Genomic DNA, 22,424 nt, shown 5'->3' with positions numbered 1-22,424 from the left:
AAGAACAAATGTTGGCAAAGACGTAGGGACATTGGAGCAGTACTACATTGCTGGTAGAAATGTAAATGGTGCAGCCACTCCAGAAAACAGTGCAGTAGTTCCTCAAAATATTAAACGCAGGAAGTGAGATTACTGGGGCATATGGTAACTCTAGGTATTTACCCAAAAGCATTGAAAAAGATATGTCTGTATCAAAACTTGCAGATGAATGTTCTAGCCGCATTATTCAGAATAGCCAAAAGGTAGGAACAACCTAGCTGTCCATCACCTGATGGATGGTTAAATGAAATGTGGTATATACATACAGTGGAATACTACTTGGCCATATAAAGGAATGAAAAAGACTAATGGATATGGGATTTCTTTCTGGGTTGATGAAACTATATAGTTTTGCAACTTTTTAAATATATTACAAGCCACTGAATAAGAATTCTTTTAAAGGGTTTTACAGTATGTGAATAAAATGTTTACAAATTTTTAATGGGAAAAAAGGAGAAGTACTAATACATGCTATATCATGAATGAATCCAGAAAACATTATGCCAAGTGAAGAAAGCCATACACAAAAGGCCACATATTATATGATTCCATTCATACGCTATGTCCAGAACAAACAAATCTATATATATAGAGAGAGTCTGTGAATGGTTTCCAGGGCTGGGAGGAAAGGACAGTGGGAAGTGACTGCTAACAGATATGGGGTTTCTTTTGGGCGGTGATGATGTTCTGAAATTAGATATTCATGATGGTGCACAACTTTATGAATATACTAAGAACCACTGAACTGTATACTTAAAAACTAAACTAAAAAGAAAAAAGAAAAATTGGTCAGACTTCAGGGATGATAATTTTAGACCTACATTTGTGAGGATGTGTACTGTACACTTAAAAACTAAACTAAAAAAAAAAGAAAAATTGGTTAGACTTCAGGGATGATAATTTTAGACCTACATTTGTTAGGATATATATTATGGTAAGTGTGATATAGACAGAGAATGTTAATTCATATCCTACCCAACCAAAGACTCCTATGGATCAGTATTCCCATCTGATTCTTATTTGTGTTCGCAAAGCATTTATCACAATGTTTTGAATATAATAAACAATATTTATTGGTTACAATAATAATTTACTGGAGTTTTGGAAAAATATTGAGAAGTATACGTTATTTCCCCAACCTTGAAAAAGATATATGAGCTCAAGTGTATATATATATATGAAAAATATATAAAATAATATATAAAAAATAAATATAAAATATTTACCTTTATACATATCTAAGATACAGTACCAGCAAAAAATACTGTTAAGTAAGGCTCTTATTTTTTTGAGCCTTATTTTCATCCTTATTTTGAAAGGATGGAAGAAGTTATAAGGAAAAGATCAAGAGATTGGACTAGAAAAAATTGAAAATTTCTATGCTCTGGTTAGACAATTTTACTAAAAGAAGTAATATACTAGAAAATATGTGTTTTCAGGCAAACTGCTGTCACTCGCATAATCACCCAGTAGGACCCTGGTACAGAGTCCTCCTGAATGCTCCTGACGCTCATCAGCTTTGGCCGAGGTGGCTGCTGGGTGCCAATCACAGGGTTGCAGAGGGCAAGCCCTTGGGAATCCTTGAGGACACTCTGGGCAATTAGGGTCTGCCTGCCTGTGTGCAGAGCGGAGTGGAAGTGTTCACAGCCCCCAGAAGCAGCCCTCAGCCAAGAGCTGGCAGGAGTCCGCCCCCTCAGCCCTCCGATGGGGTGGTTCTGCCGCAAGCCCCGCCCTGTCTCCGGAGTCCCCTGGCAGGCTTGCAGCCCAACTGCCCACGTAAAGTACATGCAGACACAACAAAACACAACAAATCCTTGATGGCCCTCTTTCTGCCCTTCCTTCCCGTCCTTCCCCGCCAGGGCTCCTAACTTCCTAAGATGCCCCGTTTTCATACTACTTTTACTTACATCTTTGTCTCAGAGTGGACTTGTGGGCCAACCCAACCTGAGACATCTCCTCAGGAAACAGAAGCCTTGGTCTGGTCCATGCCGTCAGTTATTGAGTGCCTAACGTTTGCCTGGTTGTGCTCTAGCTCTTGTAAAAAAACAGCAGTGACCAAGACAAAGTCCCTGCCCCCACAGAGCGTTACAAGAGGAGCAATGAAGGCAGTGACGAAGTGGATAAGCAGTGTAAACGGTATCTGTGCAGCAGGCGACCAGAGCTTCTTTGAAGGGAAGCGAAGGCAACAGGATGGTGAGGGACTTGAGGATGAGAGAGGGTGACTTTAGCTCCAGATGTCAAGGAACTAACTGCTGTTAGGGTTGTAAGCTTCATGAGAAGGGGCAGCCAGAAAGGATGGGAGCCAGATTTTTATTATATAAAAGAACATACCTCCCTCACATCTTAAACTCTGTCTTGGTTGAAGCCTGATTTAATCCAATCTAAAAAGATATGACCCTCCCTGGAGTGAAATGTGTCCTCATATTAAATGGTGTAAATCTTTCCATGAAGATTGAAGCCTTGGTTTCTTCATTAGTAAGTATTTCCTGAATCACATTTGTGGGATATAAAATATCAGTACCGAAGAAAATGATAAGGTAGAGCTGACATTAGTTGAGAAATTTTCTCATGGTAGGAGCTATTGGTATCTAAATAGGTATTACTTTTAAGGATGATGCACTCATAACTTGCTCTTTTTTATATTTGTACCCATAAAACGCATTCTGACCACTTTCTCACTTCTGCTATATTGACAAACCAGATAAAGCAAACAGGGCAATTAAACTTGCAATCAGTTCTCACAATGACCTTGTCTCAGGGACAAGCAGAAAGGAAAAGTAAAAAAAAGACAAACAAGACAAACATTTCTTTCCACAATTTAAAACACCTGCTTTAACAGCTTATCTTTTGAGCAACTTCTCTGCATCTGGTAGTGGAGCAGATGAGAAGCATCTAATCTCAAATAATGTCTGAAGAGAAGGAGATGTATAGATTTTAAGAAATAAATGTAGCACTTATTTTACTGACCTTTGAGCTATACCAAGAACTCAAGAGGCACTAAACAAGCAGAGAAATAACGTGAGGTAAGTGTTATGAAGAAGCTAAACATGAGAAGCAGTGGAGTGGGGTGGGGTGGGTTGGGTTGGGGACAGCTTTTTACAGTTGAGTAGCTTGGGAAGGCCTCCCTATGGAGAGATGTTTAATCAGGGAGTTGAGTAACAGGAAAGGGGAGGCCTCCATGGGAGGATCTAGAAGAAATCATTTCCAGGCAGAGGAATAGCAAATGTGGAATCCTCAAAGAACAACCTTGGCAAGTCTAGGAATAGCCAGACCTAGGAGGTAGGAGAGAACAATGGAAGGTGAGGCTGAGAAGGTCATGGCTGGCTCCTGTGGTTTGGCCACATTTGAATGTCCCAGCAAGCAGTGGCCTAGGCATGAGGATTCTTGTTAGAACAGACTATGATCTCACTTACTTTGGAACAAGAATGTTTGTAAAAGTGCATATTTATTGGCGTGAGGCATGGTGCTGAGCTACGTACATGAATCATCTGTTATTTCTCACAGACGTGTCTGAGCTGCTCTTATCCCCATAGTATGGATTTAGATCTCAGGCTCAAGTTCACACGGTCAGGCAGTTGGCAGAGCAGGGATCAGAGCCCGGGGAGGATAACTTGCTGGTACCGTCTCCTAAAGGCTGGCTAACCAACTCCCCTCTTGACGCATATTCTCCTATTAAAGGAAAAAAAAAACATATATTGACAAAAGAGAGAAAGAAATCAGAAGAGTTTAGTGAATGGCATAATTACGAAGAACTTTATATAAAGGCCAGAAGTCAATTTACCCTGATATCTAGTGATGATTAAAGAGAATTTGGTACCAAAATAGAAATTATTATCTTTTGCACTCAGCTTTTAAGATCCAGCTGTCATTGCTATGGAGTTCTGTATGTCCAGGCTGCCACCTCTTGGAGGGGTAGGGGAGGAATGCACATGGGACGCCCCAGGCGTGGCACTCCCAGGGCTGACCAGGCCTCTGGCCCCGCAGTACACCAGCCATCTCATTGTCATTGCTGAGGAAGGTTGTTTATAGCCTGTACAGAGCCTCTGTGCAAATTAGAGAAAAGTAACCCATTTCTGCAGGAAGCCACAGCCTACCTCAGAGCCCCCTGCTCAGGGTGTGCTGGTGCAGGGCACATCAGCACAATGGTACCTCGTGGCCAGTTCCTAAAGGCATGCTTTCCTTGTGCCACCAGCCTCTGCCGTCAGCAGCATTTCTGAGATTTGTTTTGCAGTGCCGACCATGGGAGCTGGTACATCTGGATAGGGTCATCCCATCGTTATCCCACACTGTCGTCTGTGCGTGGAGCTGTCGAGAGCCGGCTCTGGTGCCATTTCTGTATCCTGGGCTTCCAGGAAGACAGGTGCACAGGTCTGCGATGGTTGGCTTTCTTCTCAGATTGGCAAACCTGACCCTGGGGGGCTTCAAAGCCTGTGGCTCCTTCCCAGTCGTCAGCATAGCACAGCAGTCTCGTGGGCCTGCGGCGTGCCATGTGCCCGCTAACTTGTACCACAAGCCAAGCTGGGACAAGGGACTGCCGCTAATGAAGGAACTTTAACAGATATGGGATCCATCCACTCTCTTTTATCGTTAACTGAGTTTTATCGACAGGCAAGCCGCATGTCTGCATTCGTAACTCAGGCCCTCAGAACCACTGAGTCCTCGATTATAACATGGCGAGCGCATTTATGTTGAGCAGTGTTGTGAGAATTCTTATAAAATGTGTTATTTTGGCATTTGCTGACAGTCATTGAGAATATTATCCATTATACTATTCAGTTGCCTTCCATTAGATCCCACATGAGAAACTTGTTTGGAATCTAATTTTTTTGGGGGGCGGGAGACACACCTTTTTATTTCTTTAATTTATTCACTGGGTAAGAAAAACCAGGAAGCTCAGATCCACGCTGGCATGCCAATACCATAATTATGTTAATGTTGTGGCTAGGTATCTGCTTTTCGTGCCCTTGATGCTTTTCCTTTTATTAACCATATCCAATGTATGTCCTTTACTGTACACTATCCAAGATCCATCCCATGTTTTTATTGGGTAGGAGCCAGCATATATATTTAAAACAACAAGTGAATGAAATGAAACTATGTGGAAACTAATGTAGATTTGTCTGTATTAAATCCCAGTTATAAAGCCACTAAATCATAATGTGGTTAGCAGTTTCAGTAATGATTTGTTATAGATTTCCTTTAGATGCTGACTTCCCGTGTCAACAAAAATGTGTACAACATTGTGATTCAACATTTATATACATTATAAAGTGCTCACCGTGATACGTATACTTACCAGATCCCTTTTTTATGGCTGAGTAATTCCACCACGTTTTCTTTATCCATTCACTGATGGACACTTAAGTTGCTTCCATATCTCATCTATTGCAAATAGTGCTGCAATAAAATTGGGGTGCAGACTTCTCTTCAAATTAGGGTTTTTGTTTTCTTCAGGTAAATACCCAGAAGTAGAAATGCTGGATCATATGGTATTTCTGTTTTTATTTTTTTTTAGGAACCTCCATACTGTTTTCCATAGTGGCTGCACCAGTTTACATTCCCAGGAGTAGTGTACCAGGAGTCTGTTTTCTCCACGTCCTCACCAACACTTGTTATTTCTTGTCTTTTTGATAAGACAAAAAATTCTGTAGCCACAGAATCTGCATTTTTAACAGGATACCCATGTGATGCAGATTCACAGCCAAGTATAAGAGGAGTTATTTTATATTATTATAGTAGCTTGCCAACCTGCACATTTCGTTCCTCTTTATCCTTCACACCTTTCTTTCTGAAATACAGGTACAATGATATTATCATCCTGTTTCTTGCCAGGGCATGAGGATTCTCTTATTTAATAAGAACCCTGGTGTGTGTGTGTGTGTGTGTGTGTGTGTGTGTGTGTGTGTGTTAAACACAGATTGTCAGGCCTTTTTAATGGATCTGTGATGGGGCCTGGGAATCTCAAGAGATTCTGATGGCAAAGCATTTTTAGGAAACACTGGTCCAGTGATATAAAATCAGCCTCCTGAGCATTTCCATCAGACCCTCCTCAATATGGCCTTTGTCTCTTTTCCTGTCTCCACTCATTTGCCCACTTTTCCTTACTAAACTCCCTGAGACCATAGCCTCACCAAACTCCCAACACATGCAGCATTCCCCCACCTCACTGCCTTTGTCAACTCTTCCCTTAATGTGGGATGTGCATCTTGACACCGTGTTTTGGGCTTTATTTAACAGGTTGCTTTCTGGCCTTGCTCCGATCCACATCTTTGGGAGGGTGCCTCTAGCCCTTTCTCTTAGAACTAAGGACTCCCTCCTCCTTACACCCATTACCTTTTCATTTTCTAGTACCTTGTTCGCACCCCACTAACCTAGTAAGCTCTTTGGAAATCTCTGTACTATTTCCACCTCTGCCCTAACTCCCAGCTGATCACTGTATTTTTCCACTATGAAGCTCTCAAATATATATTGAATGCATACATACTTTTGAGAGATCATGTCCTATTGAACATCACTTATCAATAGTCCTCAAAACCACAAGTAATTTGAAATTTTTTTGGTTTATTTGGTTTGAGAGAGAGAAAGAGCAAGAAAGAGAAAGAAACTGTGCACAAGCAGCGGTGGGGCAGAGAGAGAGGGAGAGAGACAATCCCAAGCAAGTTCCAAGCTGTCAGCGTGGAGCCCAATGCGGGGCTCAAACGCACAAACTGTGAGACCATGAGCTGAGCTGAAACCAAGAGTCGGACGCTTACCCGACTGAGCCACCCAGGCGCCTCAAAACCACAAGTCATTTGAAATGAAAAACAGTATGTGGAGTATTAGGTGCCCACTGGGTTATCTTCAAAGGATGATTTTTATCTGCTGAGAGACTTATTTGCCTCTTTTATGATAGTTTATTGTAGCAAACATTTTCCCAGTGCATTTCCATTTCTGCAACAGCTCGGGCCGCTGCTGTACACCCTGCACTCACCACCTGCAGGTGTTAAGGGCATTCTTTCAGGTTTTGTCATTAGTGTATAAAAAGCTAATGCAGCACTTTGAATTGCTTGCTGCCGGTACTTCTTACGAAAATATAATAGACTTCCCATTAGCTTTTGTTGTTGTGTCATGGTGATTTTTAAAAAAGAAATCCTCCATGTAAAAAATTATCTTATATGTACGATCTGCTGGAGTGTTTACCTAGTTTGTCATAATTTGTTGGTTTTGTTTCAATAATTCAACACAACTCTAAAAATACTTATTATCTTCTTACAGGTGGTTGATAGTGAAAGATTCCTTTTTATTGTATATGAAACCAGACAGTGGTGCCATCGCCTTTGTCCTGCTGGTGGATAAAGAATTCAGAATTAAGGTGGGGAAGAAGGAGACAGAGACAAAATATGGGCTCCGAATTGATAATCTTTCCAGGTAGAAATTTTAAATATTTTAAAAAGATTTCTCTTAAAAACAAAGTTTTTCTCCCAATGTTAAGTGAAGAAGGAGGTAAAATCATTTAAATGTTAGAACATGGTTATTTAGAACTCATCTTCAATCAAAAATAATGAAACTGCTTTTCTTTCTATATATATGTTTTTAAAGTTTTTAATGATTTATTTATTTCTGAGAGAGAGAGAGAGAGCAAGAGAGAGCGTAAGCAGGGGAGGGTCAGAGAGAGAGAGGGAGACACAGAATCTGAAACAAGCTCCAGGCTCTGAGCTAGTTGTCAGCACAGAGCCCGACGCGGGGCTTGAACCCACAAACCACGAGATCATGACCTGAGCTGAAGTCGGATGCTCAACCGACTGAGCCACCCAGGCGCCCCTCTTTCTATATATTTTTAAGAACTAACTCTTTAATGTGCAACAGTCAGAATAAATAATCCCATGTATTGAGTTGTGCTTGTTTTAACAAATTGCATGCCTGTTAATAAAATTCACTACTCAATAATACGAATTTACCACACAGATAAATTAAGGAGTAATAGTTTCACAGTTTTAAGAAATAAAACTTTATAAATTGATATCCTTTAGTTAACATAGAAATGTGATTTGATTTACAAAAATTCTATTTACACATAGATTTTAAGAAATCTCTGGGAAGGATACTCAAGCATACATTTACTATAGATTTTATTAGTGAGTCTATGTGTGTGTGTTGATAAATGTTTCTTTCTGGAAGACTTTGGTTATAATATGTGTTGTCATTTCTCTATAGATACACTTGGCTCTATAGTTCAGCCTCATGTATATGAATATATCATACATATATTTTTCTCTGTGTTCACACATTGACTATATACATACACATGCACACCCTTTCTAGTACATATTGGTGTGTGTTTTATGTGTCTGTGTATGTATGTGTGTGAAAAGATGTTGAACTTCCTGATTTTCTCTGATAATAGAAGGTTTAAGATTATCCCCCTCACAGCCTGATACAACTCTAGGTCATAGTAAATACATACCTTTATGCACATTAGCATGAAGGAGTGAGTAAATAACTTGGAAATTTATTTTTGCTATATTGCTATATATAGATATATAGTTTAAAAGCTTGCTGAAAATGTTTAGAAGTCTGCTTTTTTTGATAAAAGGAAGATACTCTTTGCTTAAAATTTGGAACCTGTGTTTGCTGCAGTACAAAAACAAAATGGCACATGTTTTTGTTAAATAGTTTTTTAAAGAGACAGACTAAAGAGTGATCACTCTTTCCCACATTTTGCTTTTCTTTGAAGGACACTTATTTTAAAATGCAACAGCTATAGACATGCTCGGTGGTGGGGAGGGGCTATAGAAGAATTCATCCAGAAATACGGTACCAACTTTCTCAAAGACCATCGATTTGGGTCCTATGCTGCTATCCAAGAGAATACGTTAACCAAATGGTAAGATCATTTTGCTCTAAGGCTGTTGAGGTAGTCTTGGTATCTAATATAACAGTGGGTCTAAATTCATTTAGAATCAATTTTCGAGGCCGTGGCAAGGTATTATGCATTATACTTAACAAGGGCTTTTCCTTATAGGACTACCTAAGCATAGATTAGTTCTCCAACTTTTGTTTTTAAGATTTTTAAAGTGAGCTTGAGACAGTGGCTTTAGATTTTGAAGCTTGATTTTAAAAGCTTAACTTCATACATTTTTAATGCTGCAAATGAAATGTTTATTTAATTTATTAGCCATAATTTAAGGACGAGAACTTACTTGCCAGGGATTTCTTTTAAATAAAAAGTGTTGCGTGGCTTTCTGCCCATGGATTGGAAACTGGTCTGTTTTCAGTTTCAGAAGAACAACGGTGTGAGTTCAACAGCATAAGAGAATTTATCCGACTCATGATAATGAGGCCAATTTGTTGTGCTTTCAGCAGAATCTGGTCACTTACTTCTGTCTACTTACTGCACTTCCTGCTAGTAGACAGAATGTGGTATTTTCAATGGTTGGTTTTTAGTTATGCAAAGTAAACTGGTAGCTTTGTAGAAACTCAGGCAGTGGCTTCATCTTTCACTTTGCTGTAAGATAGGTTTGCTTTTTCTTTCTTTCTGTACAACAAAAATAAATGAAACAAACAAACAAAAATCCTTGTTTTTCAGGTACGTTAATGCCAAAGGATATTTTGAAGATGTGGCAAATGCGATGGAAGAGGCACAGGAAGAGATTTTTATCACGGATTGGTGGTGAGTATTTTTCTGTGGCGATTTTGTCCGGAGATCTCTCTGTTTAGAAATGTAAAACAGTTGCGCTGTTCCAGAATCGTACATTATGAAAACCAGCAGTACCTGTAGATGGTCTGGCCAGAGTCTCAACCAATGAACTGGAATAGCCTTCGCTGAAAGGTCTTTTCAAAAAACTTGGCATCCAAATATATCCTTAAAATATTTAGTTTTAACAATTTTGGTTTTGTCTTTCCAGTTTGAAGTAGAGGCTCAAATATTCATTTTAGTAAAGATTATTTTGCAGTGCAAACGCAGTTATACAAGTGAGAGAAAATAATCTTCCTTCGGTGCCTTCCTCATTCGGCATTTCAGTCCCCAGATTTGGTGAATATCGTTCTGGATTGTCCCTTTGGAGCTGGAAGAGTTCCATTTGCCTATTACTATTTAAATGTCCTCGGTATTGACTAGGCCTGCTCAGCTTTTTTGGAGATACATCAGATTTCAACTGTTTGGCCCCCTTTACAAATCTTCACAAGAGTTAGGATGCTTCACAGAACCACTGGAAATCTCATACCGGAAGCTCACTTAGCTCTTGGGAAATTGTTCTCTTGGAGTTGGTGTGCTTGATAGTTTGACTTTAGCTCCAGTTATCCATCTGCCTGGACAGTTAAAACCCATTGCAGGTGCCAACATTGACTACAGTGGAAATGAACCTGTCTAGAATGTATTCTCCTTCTAAGAACTGAGTTGTTGAAATGTTCCTTATTTTTCCCCATCCTGTTTCCTTCCAAATGCTACTTTTCACATCTAAACTATAAAAATATCGTCATAATTTATTTTCTCCTGTTTTTAGATTTTGGGGGCAAGGAAGAGGAATTAGGAAAATGAACTCATCTTCTTCTACTCTTTTCTGTTAATTTGGAAATCTGTAATTCTACAGCATGTTTTCCCAATCTGGGCACTATTGACATTTTGGACCAGATAATTCTCTTTGTTATGGGAGGTTGTTCTGTGCATTGTGGGTTGGTTAGCACCATCAGCAGACCTGGTTTTTATGCTTTAGATGCCAAGCAGGTCCCTATTTTGTGATAATGTCTTCAGACATTGCCAAATGTCCCTCAGAGGGCAGAGTTCTTCTTAGTTGAAAATCACTGATCTAGGGTCGATGGATAAACTGTGTGCGGGCACCCGGGTGGCTCAGTTGGTTAAGTGTCCAACTCTTGATTTTGGCTCAGATCATGATCTCACAGTTAGCAAGTTTGAGCCCCACATTGGACTCTGCTGGCAGTGCAGAGCCTGCTTGGGATTTTCCCTCCCTCTCTCTCTTGCCCCCTGCCCCTTCTGCTTATGTTCTCTCTCTCTCAAAATAAATAAATAAACTTAAAAAAGATAAAGTGTATGATGGTCAGCATCATGTCTGTGAACCTATTTATTCTCATGTGTGTAGAGAAACTGAATCTTGGCCTTTATAGTCACATTTTGTCTCTTCACTCAGTTACCATGAATAAGAAAGTTTCATACTTAGGAGCTATTTCTTTGGTTGAATATTTTATAAACACTTACACAAATAAATTCAAGCTTAATATAGTACTATATTCCTTTAGAAAATATTTCTGAAAGTTTGATGAAGACATGAAAGAGACTGAAAATAGTTTTTCCATTGAGCCTATATTTTCATGTTTTATGCAATAAAATAATATTCTTTTGAAGGTTCTGAACACTAAAATACAGGCTCTCATTTAAACATCTAAAGAGTTGGAGCCTTGAATGTTTTCTACTGTCAGCAAGAAAATAAACCAGGTTATTTCTTTCCTATGACTGTCTAGGATAACATCTTATTACCACACTCTCTTTGAAATAAAACCTTCATTGCAACTTCCCTCATGACAGGTGAAGAAAGTTCTTGCAATGCAAGTATATTGCAAAAGACAGCATCAGAAACTTAACCAATGGTGGTATGTCTAGATCTGAGAGAGTGAAAAGAATAGGTAGAAGATTCACATGTCCTGTAGAAGCTTCTGATCCAATTCAAGAGCTACCATATGCTTTTTTTAAAAATGTCTTTTTATTTATTTCTGAGAGAGAGAGAGACAGCATGAACAGGGGAGGGTCAGAGAGAGAGGGAGACACAGAACTGGAAATAGGCTCCAGGCTCTGAGCTAGCTGTCAGCACAGAGCCCGACGCGGGGCTCGAACCCACGAACCGTGAGATCATGCCCTGAGTCAAAGTTGGACGCTCAACCAACTGAGCCACTCAGGGGCCCCAAGAGCTACCATATACTTAAATGAAAACCGAACTAATAGATTTATAAAATAATTCATGTGCAAACAAGGGTAGATATATAGCCAAATGAGAAGCAACTTTAGAGCTTCTAGTGATTAGTTCTTTTGTTCATTAATTCATTCAACCCCCCAGGCATTCACTCATTAACTGATTCACTCATTCTTTCCAGATCTGTTTATTGAGCACCCCCTCTGTGACAGGTACCAAACTCGTATATAAAGATGACTGAGAAGCAGCCCCTACCCTGGAGCAAGATAGAGTCAGAAGTCATACGGAAGACAACAGATGGGGGAAAACTGAGTGATGAGCGCTAAGATAGCAGGAGGCTGTGAAGAAGGAGGGAGCCCTGAGGCGGGATAATGATGACTAAGCCTACAAAGCTTCACCTAAGAGAAGGCCGGCCTGGGGTTGACCAGATGAAGATAGGTGAATGTTTTCAACAGAGGGATAGCCAGGACCGAGGCATAGAAGCATGAGAGTGCATAGTGACGTTGGAGGAGGGTAGGGGTTGTGTGGGGCTGAAGCATAGCATCTTTTGGAATGGTGGGTGGAGACGGCACCCGAAAGACGAGTCAGGGGAAAATTATGAAGGGCACTGGCGGAGCTGCTAAGGAGTTTGCACTTAGTCCTGTGAACACTGGGAACCACTGACAATTTTGAAGCATGGGGATTTTAATCAACTTTGTTTTCTAAAAGGGATAATTCTACTAATTGTATAAACGAGGAATTAAACATTGGTTCTGGAGACCACTTGGCATGCTGTTGCTATGGTCCAAGAAAGAAATGGTAAGGGTCTTTGCTCAGACCACCTTAGGGACCTGACAATTATAGACTTGGGGGAAGTCTTATCTTTCTAAGGGGTAGTTTCTAAGGCACAAAGTAACACTGACAAGAATAGTTACCATTTGTTCAGTTCTTATAAGTGCGAGGGGTATGTTATAGCTGTGAAAGGGGAGACTCATAAAGGGGGTAAGGAAACTGCCCACAGTCACACCGTTGGCAAGTGCCATTGCTGGCACTGGCTGGGCTCCAGGTGTGTCTGCGGTAGTGCCCTGTGTTGTGGAGCTGCCTCTCAGGGAAGCCTGCTGCTCAAGTGGTATCTGAAGTTCCTTTTATTTTTATTATTTATTTATTTATTTATTGAAGTTCCTTTTAGATCCAAGATTCTTTATGTGCAGATTGAATTGTTTTTGAGGTACTAAATACATTAGTAATCAGATTTAGATAGATTTAGTTACGAGAAATTTTCTAAAGAGGTAAATTGTGAGGTAGGTTGTCTAGTTAGAAGAGATAATGAGTCATTAAAGAACCCAGACTATCTGAAAACTAAGAAGAGCTCGATGTTGAAGGTGTCCGAAGAGATAGTCTCCATATAATGACTAGTGAGCATTCTCCACCTTGTGTATCTGGATTAACCACAAGAACATTTGTTTTATGTCTTTTCTGTGCTTGGTGCGGTTTCAAGGACTTAGCTCTTCAGTGTTCATTGGAGTATGTCCTCAAAGGAGGTTGGACACCAAGAGGTGGCGACAAGCTCCCTTGCTACATTGCTAATTGCCCCTAGGACAGATCTGGAGAGCCTGGCGGAGCTCAGATTTCTTCTCGATGGTGGTGATTATGATGCATCAGGCATGTGCGAGCAAGCATGGGAACAATGGCCTGTGGGGTCTTCCCTGTGGTGGGTTTTCTACGCAACCTGTCAGGGCGACGAGAGCGAGAGCAAGGGGGGGTCTGCCTCAGCCTCTCTGCTGAGCCTGTGCATGAACTGTGCAAAAACTGATAGGATGAGTTAAACTGAAGAATTTTAAAAACCAGATTTTTTTCAGGTTTTAATTTTAATTCCAGTATAGGTCATGTACAGTGTTATATTAGATTCAGGTGTACAATATAGTGTTTTAGCAGTTCTGTACATTGCTCAGTGCTCGTCATGAGGAGTGTACTCTTTATCACCTATTTCACCCATGCCCTCACCCTCTTTTCCTCTGGTAAGCATCAGGGTGTTCTCTACAGTTAGGAGTCTGTTGTTTTGGTTTATCTCTTTTTTTTTCCTTTACTCGTTTGTTTTGTTTGTCAAATTCACCATATGAGTGAGACCATAGGGTAGCTGGCTTTCTCTGACTGATTTATTTCACTTAGCATTATACTCTGTAGCTCCCTCCATGTTGTCACAAATGGCAAGATTTCATTCTTTCTTACGGTTGAATAATATTCCATTACACACACACACACACACACACACACACACACACACACACACACACCCTATTCCACATTTTCTCTATCCATTTGGCTATCAATGGACACTTGGGCTGTTTCCATAATTTAGCCATTGTAAATAATGCTGCTATAAACATAGAGTTGAATTAGTGTTTGTATTTTTTGGGTAAATACCCAGTAGTATGATTACTGCATTGTAGAGTAGTTCTATTTGTTTATTTTTTGAGAGAGAGAGAGAGGGAGAGAGGTGGGATTTGAAGCAGATTCTGCACTGAGAGCAGAGAGCTGGTGTGGGGCTGGAACTCATGAACCATGAGTCAAAACCAAGAGTTGGACACTTAACTGACTGAGCCACCCAGGCCCCCATATTTTTAACATTTTGGGGAACCTCTATACCCTTCCACAGTGGCTGCACCAGTTTGCATTCCCACCAACAGTACTCGAGGGTTCTCCTTGCCAACACATGTTATCTCTTAGGTTGTCGATTTTAGCCATTCTGACCATTGTGAGGTAGTATCTCACTGTAGTTTTGATTTGCATTTCCCTGATGATGAATGATATTGAGCATCTTTTCATGTGTCTGTTGGTCATTTGTATGTCTTTTTTTGAGAAATGTCGGCTCATGTCTTCTGCCCATTTTTAAAAATTGGACTCTTTGTTTTATGGGTGTTGAGTTGTATCAGTTCTTTATTTTAGATACTACACCTTTCTCATCAGATATGTCATTTACAAATATCTTCCCCCATGCAATAGATTGCCTTTTAGGGTTTTTGTTTTGTTTTATTTTGTTTCTTTACTTAAAACTAGTTGTATTTATATTCCACTATGTACTCAAATCCTGGTTTTCTTACAAACTTTCTACAGGATGTTTTTTAAACAAATTCTTCATGCTGTGTCTTGACTATGTGCTCATGGAATTTCAGGGAAATAGTTTTGTGTGCTTCTATAGCTTAATTTGTACTAAAGGGATGACAGATGGTCACATGCAGTCCGTGTGGGACTCTCACATGACATGGGCCATCCATCCCTCTGATGCTGAAGGTGATGCCATCTGTTGAAAGAAGTGATCATAGATTTGGATTACTGCTCTCTGCCTCTTCCAGTTTTTCTGTGTTATCATCCCATATAATGTGGACTCTCATTTCGTGGAGTAGAGTCTCGTGACTCTAGGATTAGATGCCAAAATGCTCCTTTGAAGCTTAGGAAAGTCTGATTTTCCTGGCCGATTTTCCCAAAATTCTGTCTCAGTATATTCATTATTTACATAATAGTCAACTCTAATAAATTCTTGCCCTCAATTGGTACATGTAATTGGCACAACTGTTAAACCTACTGCATCTGCATCTGGAATGAGTCTCAGATTAGGTGCCTCAGCCAGAAATACAAACACATGCCGTCCTGCGGGAACAGAGCCCACTAAGACAGAGTCTAAAACATAATCATATTCTTCACTTTCTGCAGAGCCCACATAGAGAGTTTTCAATGCCAAGTCTTCAGACAGGTCCTCAATGCACTACAAGGAGTTCTCAAACTGGAACGGGTTGTAGGAAGGAGAAGGATTATCCAGCACCAGTACATTGTTCACTTGAACCTTTGAGAAAACAAACAGTGGGAACGAAGGGCTTCATGTGGCACATTAAGGTCCAGTGTGCAGCTGCTAGAGACAGTGCAGACCCTGCCCTCCAGCCTCTGCCCCCCGAGTTGTGCAACACTGACTTGAGAAACGTTTTTCCTCTGTTTATGATACCCCAGCACTCCACAGTGTTTTATAGCTTTCCTATTTTACTAAACTACAGCCCCCATTTGGCTGCACCCAAGCTCTGCACCCCCCCCCTGCAGCCTCCAGTGAAGGTCTCATTGGGGAGCAAATGGAGTCCCTCTCCCAGAATGGATGCAGAAAACTTCACTGCAGCTCCACCTGCTAGTGCGGATTAGGACTCGTTGCCTTTTAGTTTCACTGATGATTTTTTTTAGCTGTGCAGAAGCTTTTTATTTTGGTGTAGTCCTAATAGTTTATTTTTATTTTTACTTCCCTTGCCTCAGGAGACGTATCTAGAAAAATGCTGCTAGGATTAATGTCAAAGAAATTACTGCCTGTGCTCTCTTCTAGAATTTTTATGGTTTCAGATCTCATGCTTAGGTCTTTAATCCATTTTGAGTTTACTCTGGGTGCAAGAAAGTGGTCCCGTTTCCTTCTTTTGCATGTATAGCTGTCCAGTTTTCCCAGCACCATTTACTGAAGACTGTCTTCCCATTTTATATTCTTGCCCCTTTGTCATAGATTAATTAATTTGTCATATAACTGTGGGTTTATTTCTGGGCTCTGTCCTGTTCCACTGATACACGTGTCTATTTCTGTGTCAGTACCATATTGTTTTGATTATTATAACTTTGTAGTATATCTTGAAATCTGGGGTTGTGATACCTCCACCTTTGTTGTTTTTTCTCATGATTGGTTTGGCTGTTTGGGGTCTTTCGTGGTTCCATACACATTTTAGGGTTGTTTGTTCTAGCTTTGTGAAAAATGCTGCTGGTAATTTGATAAGAATAGTATAGACTTTTTGACCATATTATTCTTCTAATTGATGAGTGTGGAATGTCTTTCCCTTTCCTTGTGTCACCTTGAATTTCTTTTATCAATGTTTTATAGTTTTCAGAGTATAAGTCTTTCACCTCTTTGGATAAGTTTATTCTTAGGTATTGTATTATTTTTGGTACAATTATAAATGGGATTATTTTCTTAATTTCTCTTTATGCTGCTCCATTATTAGTGTATATAAATGAAACAGATTTCTGAACATTGATTTTGTATCCTATGACTTCACTTTATTTATTCATTAGTTCTAGTAGTTTTTAGTGGAGTTTTTAGGGTTCTCTATATGTGGTATCAGGTCATCTGCAAGTAATGAAAATTTTACTTCTTCCTTTCATTTTCTTGTCTAATTGCTGTGGCTAGGACTTCTAATCTATGTTGAATAAAAGTAATGAGAGTAGACATCTTTATGTTGTTTCTGATCTAGAGGAAAAGCTCTGTTTTTCTCCCCTGAGGATGATGTTAGCTGTGAGTTTTTCATAGATGGCCTTTATTATGCTGAGGTATGTTCCCTCTAAACCTACTTTGGAGAGGGTTCGATGTTTTACTTTGTCAAATGCTTTCCTGCTCCATTGAAATGGTCATATGGTTTTTATACTTTCTGTTGTTAATGTGATGTATCACACTGATTGATTTGCAAATATTGAGCCATCCTTGCATCCTTGGAATAATAAGTCTCATCTGATTGTGGTGAATAATTTTTTTAAATATATTGTTAGATTTGGGTTGCTAATACTTTGTTGAGGATTTCTGCGTCTGTGTTCATCAGGGATATTGGCTTGTACTTCTCCTTTTTAGTGGTATCTTTGGTTTTGGTATCAGGGTAATGCTGGCCTCATTGAATGTATTTGGAAGCTTTGCTTCCTCTTATATTTTTTGGAATAGTTTAAGGAGAATGGGTATTAAGTGTTTGGTAGTGTTCACCTATGAATCCATCTGGTCCTGGACTTTCATTTTTTTGGTAGTGTTTTGATTACCAGTCCAAATTTGTTGCTTGTAATTGGTCTGCTCAGATTTTCTGTTTCTTCCTGGTTCAGTTTTGGAAGACTATGTTTCTAAAAATGTATCCATTTCTTCTAGGGTATCCATTTGGTTGCCATATAATTTTTCATAATATTTTCTTATAACCATTGTATTTCTGTCATGTCAGTTGTTACTTCTGTCTCATTTTTTATTTTATTTATTTTGGTCCATTTTTTTTTCTTCATGAGGTGGCTAAGGGTTTGTTAATTTTGTTTATCTTTTCAAAGAACCAGTTCTGGATTTCATTGATTTTTTAACTGTTTTGTTTCAGACTTAAGGTTATTTGGTTTTGTTCTGATCTTTATTATTTTCTTTCTTCTACTCATCTTGAGTTTTGTTTGTTCTTTTTTTTTTTTTTTTTTACCTAGTTCCTTTAGGTGTAAGGTTAGATTATTTATTTGGGCTTTTTCTTGTTTCTTTAAAAAATGTTTTTAATGTTTTATTTATTTCTGAGAGAGAGAGAGAGACAGTGTGAGCAGGGGAGGGTCAGAGAGAGAGGGAGACACAGAATCTGAAATAGGCTCCAGGCTCTGAACTAGCTGTCAGCACAGAGCCCGACACGGGGCTCAAACCCATGAACAATGAGATCATGACCTGAGCCAAAGTCAGATGCTTAACCAACTGAGCCACCCAGGCACCCTAGCTTTTTCTTATTTCTTGAGATCAGCCTGTATCACTATATGCTTCCTTTTTAGAACTGCTTTCATTGAGTCCCAAAGATTTTGGACCACTGTATTTTCATTTGCATTTGTTTCCATTTTTAAATTTCTTCTTTGATTGCTTTATTGACCCATTGGTTGTTTAGTATCATATTGTTTAGTCTCCATGTGTTTGTGTTTTCTCCAGTTTTTTTCTTGGGATTTATTTCTAGTTTCATGCCATTGTGATTAGAAAAGATACATCATATGATTTCATATATCAAATTTAAGAAGATACATCTTCTTAAATTTATTGAAGCTTGTTTTCTAATGTCTGATCTTTTCTAGAGAATATTGTCTATGCATTGAAAAGATATGTATTCTGTTGTTTTTGGATGGAATGCCCTGTATGTATCTGCTATGTCCATCTGGTCCAATGTTTCATCAAATACATTGTTTCTTTATTGATGTTCTGTTCAAATAATCTATCCATTGATGTGAATAGACTGTTAAAGTCCCCTACTCTTATTGTGTTACCATTAATGTCTCCCTTTCAGTCCATTAATATTTGTGTTATGTATTTAGGTGCCCCAGTATTGGTGTGTAGGACTGATCCCTTTGTTGTTATGTAATGCCCTTCTTTGTTTCTTGTTACAGTCTTTGTTTTAAAGTCTATTTTGTCTGATATAAGGATTGCTACCCTGTTTTTTTGTTCGTTTTTGGTTTTTTTACTACCATTTGCATGGTGAATGTTTTTTCATCCCTTGGCAGTGGTTTAATTCTTAGTTCTTTTTTTTTTTTTTTAATGTTTTATTTATTTCTAGGAGAGAGGTAGAGACAGCATGAGCAGGGGAGGGTCAGAGAGAGAGGGAGTCACAGACTGAAACAGGCTCCAGGCTCTGAGCTGGCAGTCAGCACAGAGCCTGATGCGGGGCTCGAACCCACGAACCGCGAGATCATGACCCAAGCAAAAGTCGGACGCTTAACCGACTAAGCCACCCAGGCGCCCCTTAATTCTTAGTTCAATTCTCAAACTTTGGTATAATATTTAGGATCAAATCCATGGAAGGGCATCTTGGGAGTGAGCTAGAAGTTCATAATCAACTTAATAGGGTTGCTTTCCTAAGCTCTGCTTTCTCAGAGATCTCTCTACTACTTTTAGGTTTGCTGTAGCTTCTCCCCACCTCCCAGTTCTTCAGCTAGAAAGGCGGGGCTTTATTTGCCTGCCCTGCTACCCACTTTCTGCAACGATACTTGTGTCCAGAGCCAAGCAATGGATATTTATTCACATTGTCCTCTTGGCACTGCAGCTTTTCTAGGTGGAGAAAAAAGTTCCAATCCCTCAGTGTTGTGGTGCCCGTGAGCCCCTTGATGCCACCTGAACTCCTCTTTTCTCCTCAAGCCTGAGGTAGAGGACTTCTACCTGAGTTCTCTGTACCTGTGCCACACAGCCTGTTTCCGGGTTCTCCTTCAGATGGGAAAAAAAATGTAAAGTCCCCAATGGTTAGATGGTCCATCAAATTCTGCTCTTCCTGAATTCATGAACATCTCTCCATTTAGTTAGATCAGATTTAATTTTTTTCAGCAATGTTTCCAGGAGTCTCTCTTTATCCATAGTTTTGCTTTCTGTGGTTTCAGTTACCTGAGATCAACAGCAATCCAGAAGCAGATGACTCTCCTTCTTACCATTTGTCAGTAAGTGATAGTGGCCTAATGCTACATCACAGTGCCTACATCATTCACCTCACTTTATCTCATCATGTAGGCATTTTACCATGTCATATCATCACAGGAAGGGGGAAACAGTACAATAAGATATTTTGAGAGAGGGAGAGACCACATTCACAAACTTTTATTACAGTTTTATGTACAGTTTTACTTATTTTATTTTTTATTACAGTTTTATCGCAATTAATGTTGTAATTGCATTTTTATATTAGTACTATTGTTAATCTCTTACTCTCCCTAATTTATAAGTTAAACTTTATCATTGGCATGTGTGTATGGGAGAAAACTGTGCTTATATAATGAACTTTGCTTATCTATTAGTTGCTTAGTGAAGATCCTAACATAATGATTCTCGTAAGTCATAAGTCACATTGCTGCTTTTTCCTTGCCGGTGAGACCATTGTTGATACTTTGTTTAAAGCATGAATACTAGTCTTTTACCTTTTTATGCATTATCCCCAAACTGAGAGTTCCTTGAGAACTATCTTAAGATCCTCCAAAGCATCTAGTAGAATGTTCTGCATACAGGGTACACAAATGCTTGTAGGGTAGAGAATGATAAAGACTTAATTGCAGGGTATAGCATTATAAGTGGCCCCCAAACAGAAGATCTCTACGTTCATAATTAATGTGTACATCAAAAAATGGCATGACTATATGTTATTGGGCATCTCTTACCTTCCGTGAATAGGCAATGTACAGTAATGCACATTTCTACTAAAACAGACCACTTTTAAATTATTTTTAGATCTTTTGTTAGCAACTGCTGCATTTTTGTTTCTCATTTGGACTTAGATGACCCCTGTGTTCCTTTCCTACACTAACTTATGTATGCAAGTATTTATACTGCACACACCCACCATTTGTCTGTTTTCCTATTTATCTTAGGCAGTGTGTATTTCCTTTAGGTACTTTATCTTTGCAGCTTTATTTTTCTTTAATTGAAAGAAATAGAGCATTAAAATATTTTTAAAATCTCTTCAGCTCCTTATAACCCTTTTGTTTTCACATGCTCGGAGGACTTTTCTGGCAAGGTAATATTCCAGCCTAATATTCTATAAGGCTTTAATCCTTATACAATCTATTCTTGCTCCTCCAGGTCTAGCATTTCAGCAAAGTTTCCTTAGTGCACATTTTTTGTCTGTTTTTCCTCATCATAGTGTAGTTACATCACATACAGATTTATCTCAGACACTGACTTCAGATCTCACCCTCAAGGGGGGAAAATGACTCTACTGTTCTTTTAGCTGCCTTTGGCCCTGCTAAAGATAAGAGTCCAGGGATCCAGGTTTACACTGGAAAAAAAAAATGTCATTTATCAGCAAGTAAGTTATCAGCAAACTTACCTTCTTCCTGCTCAGAAAACCCCAGGGTCCTATGCACATTGTTCCTTAGTATAGAAAGTCGGTTTTCATGTTTATCAATTAGAATACTCTTGGCTTGGATTAACAGAATGCTTAACTAAAGGTGGCTTACACAGTGAGGATTTATTTGTCTCATTTAATGAGAAATCCAAAGTTAAGGAGTCCTAAAGTTGGTGAAATGGGCTAGTGATTTCAGAGTTCTGGTTTTCCCTTTAGAATTTCAATATGGCAGTACCTGTTGAAGCATCGTATCCCCAACAACATCTGTTGTACAGCTACTTTTCCTAGTGTGTGTGTGTGTGTGTGTGTGTGTGTGTGTGTGTGTGTGTAAGAAAGAGAGAAAGATCAAAGAGGAAAAGCTTTCCCATTAAACCCATGTGTGCCTCCTCACATGTCTCATTGTCCTGAATTGCATCACATTGTGCTCTAGCTGGACAGGAAGCTGGGGAAGCAAATCTTTAATATTATTTACACTGGATAATGTGGGAGGTAGACTCTAAGAAAGAAGGGGGAAAATGGCTGTTGGCTGGATAATCACCAGTTTCTGCATATGTGTATATGTTTTCATGTGTAAGAGAGAAATCAAATTGATCTTTTACTTTTTTTTTTTTTAAATGGCTCAAGGCTGTTGTTCCCAGGTGAAGTTAAATGCTGAGTTTGTTCTCAGCATTTAAGAGTCTCTCATGGCTTGCCAACTGAGGACTGATGGGTGGGGGGGGAAGGAGGGGTGATGGGCATGGAGGAGGGCACTTGTGGGGATGAGCACTGGGTGTTGTTGGAAACCAACTTGACAATAAACTATATATAAAAAAAATGTGAACTCACTGCAGAACTTTTGGTGACCCATCACAGTGGAGGAGGAGGATGGTGGCATTTGGGCCTTTGCTTCCTATGGCATAATCAGAACTTT

The 22,424-nt window shown here is 39.4% G+C and overlaps 1 protein-coding gene and 1 pseudogene across 3 annotated transcripts in view; one reads left to right on the top strand and one right to left on the bottom strand.

Annotated features, from left to right (window-relative positions):
- The window catches only part of PLD1 (phospholipase D1), a 208,221-nt gene that overhangs the window by 94,582 nt on the left and 91,215 nt on the right, over positions 1 to 22,424 (top strand). For all 3 annotated transcript variants that reach the window (XM_077763675.1, XM_077763676.1, XM_077763674.1), the window contains exons 9-11: positions 7,294 to 7,446; positions 8,753 to 8,902; positions 9,605 to 9,688. In XM_077763675.1, coding sequence (XP_077619801.1) covers positions 7,294 to 7,446; positions 8,753 to 8,902; positions 9,605 to 9,688 — 387 coding nt within the window. The remainder of the gene's footprint in view (positions 1 to 7,293; positions 7,447 to 8,752; positions 8,903 to 9,604; positions 9,689 to 22,424) is intronic.
- Positions 15,236 to 21,761, bottom strand: LOC144231224 (histone chaperone ASF1A pseudogene; annotated as a pseudogene).

The sequence above is a fragment of the Crocuta crocuta genome, unplaced genomic scaffold, assembly GCF_008692635.1.
Source record: "Crocuta crocuta isolate KB4526 unplaced genomic scaffold, BGI_CrCroc_1.0 scaffold433, whole genome shotgun sequence".
In the NCBI taxonomy this organism is placed as follows: domain Eukaryota; kingdom Metazoa; phylum Chordata; class Mammalia; order Carnivora; family Hyaenidae; genus Crocuta; species Crocuta crocuta.
This window is presented reverse-complemented; position numbering and strand designations above follow the sequence as displayed.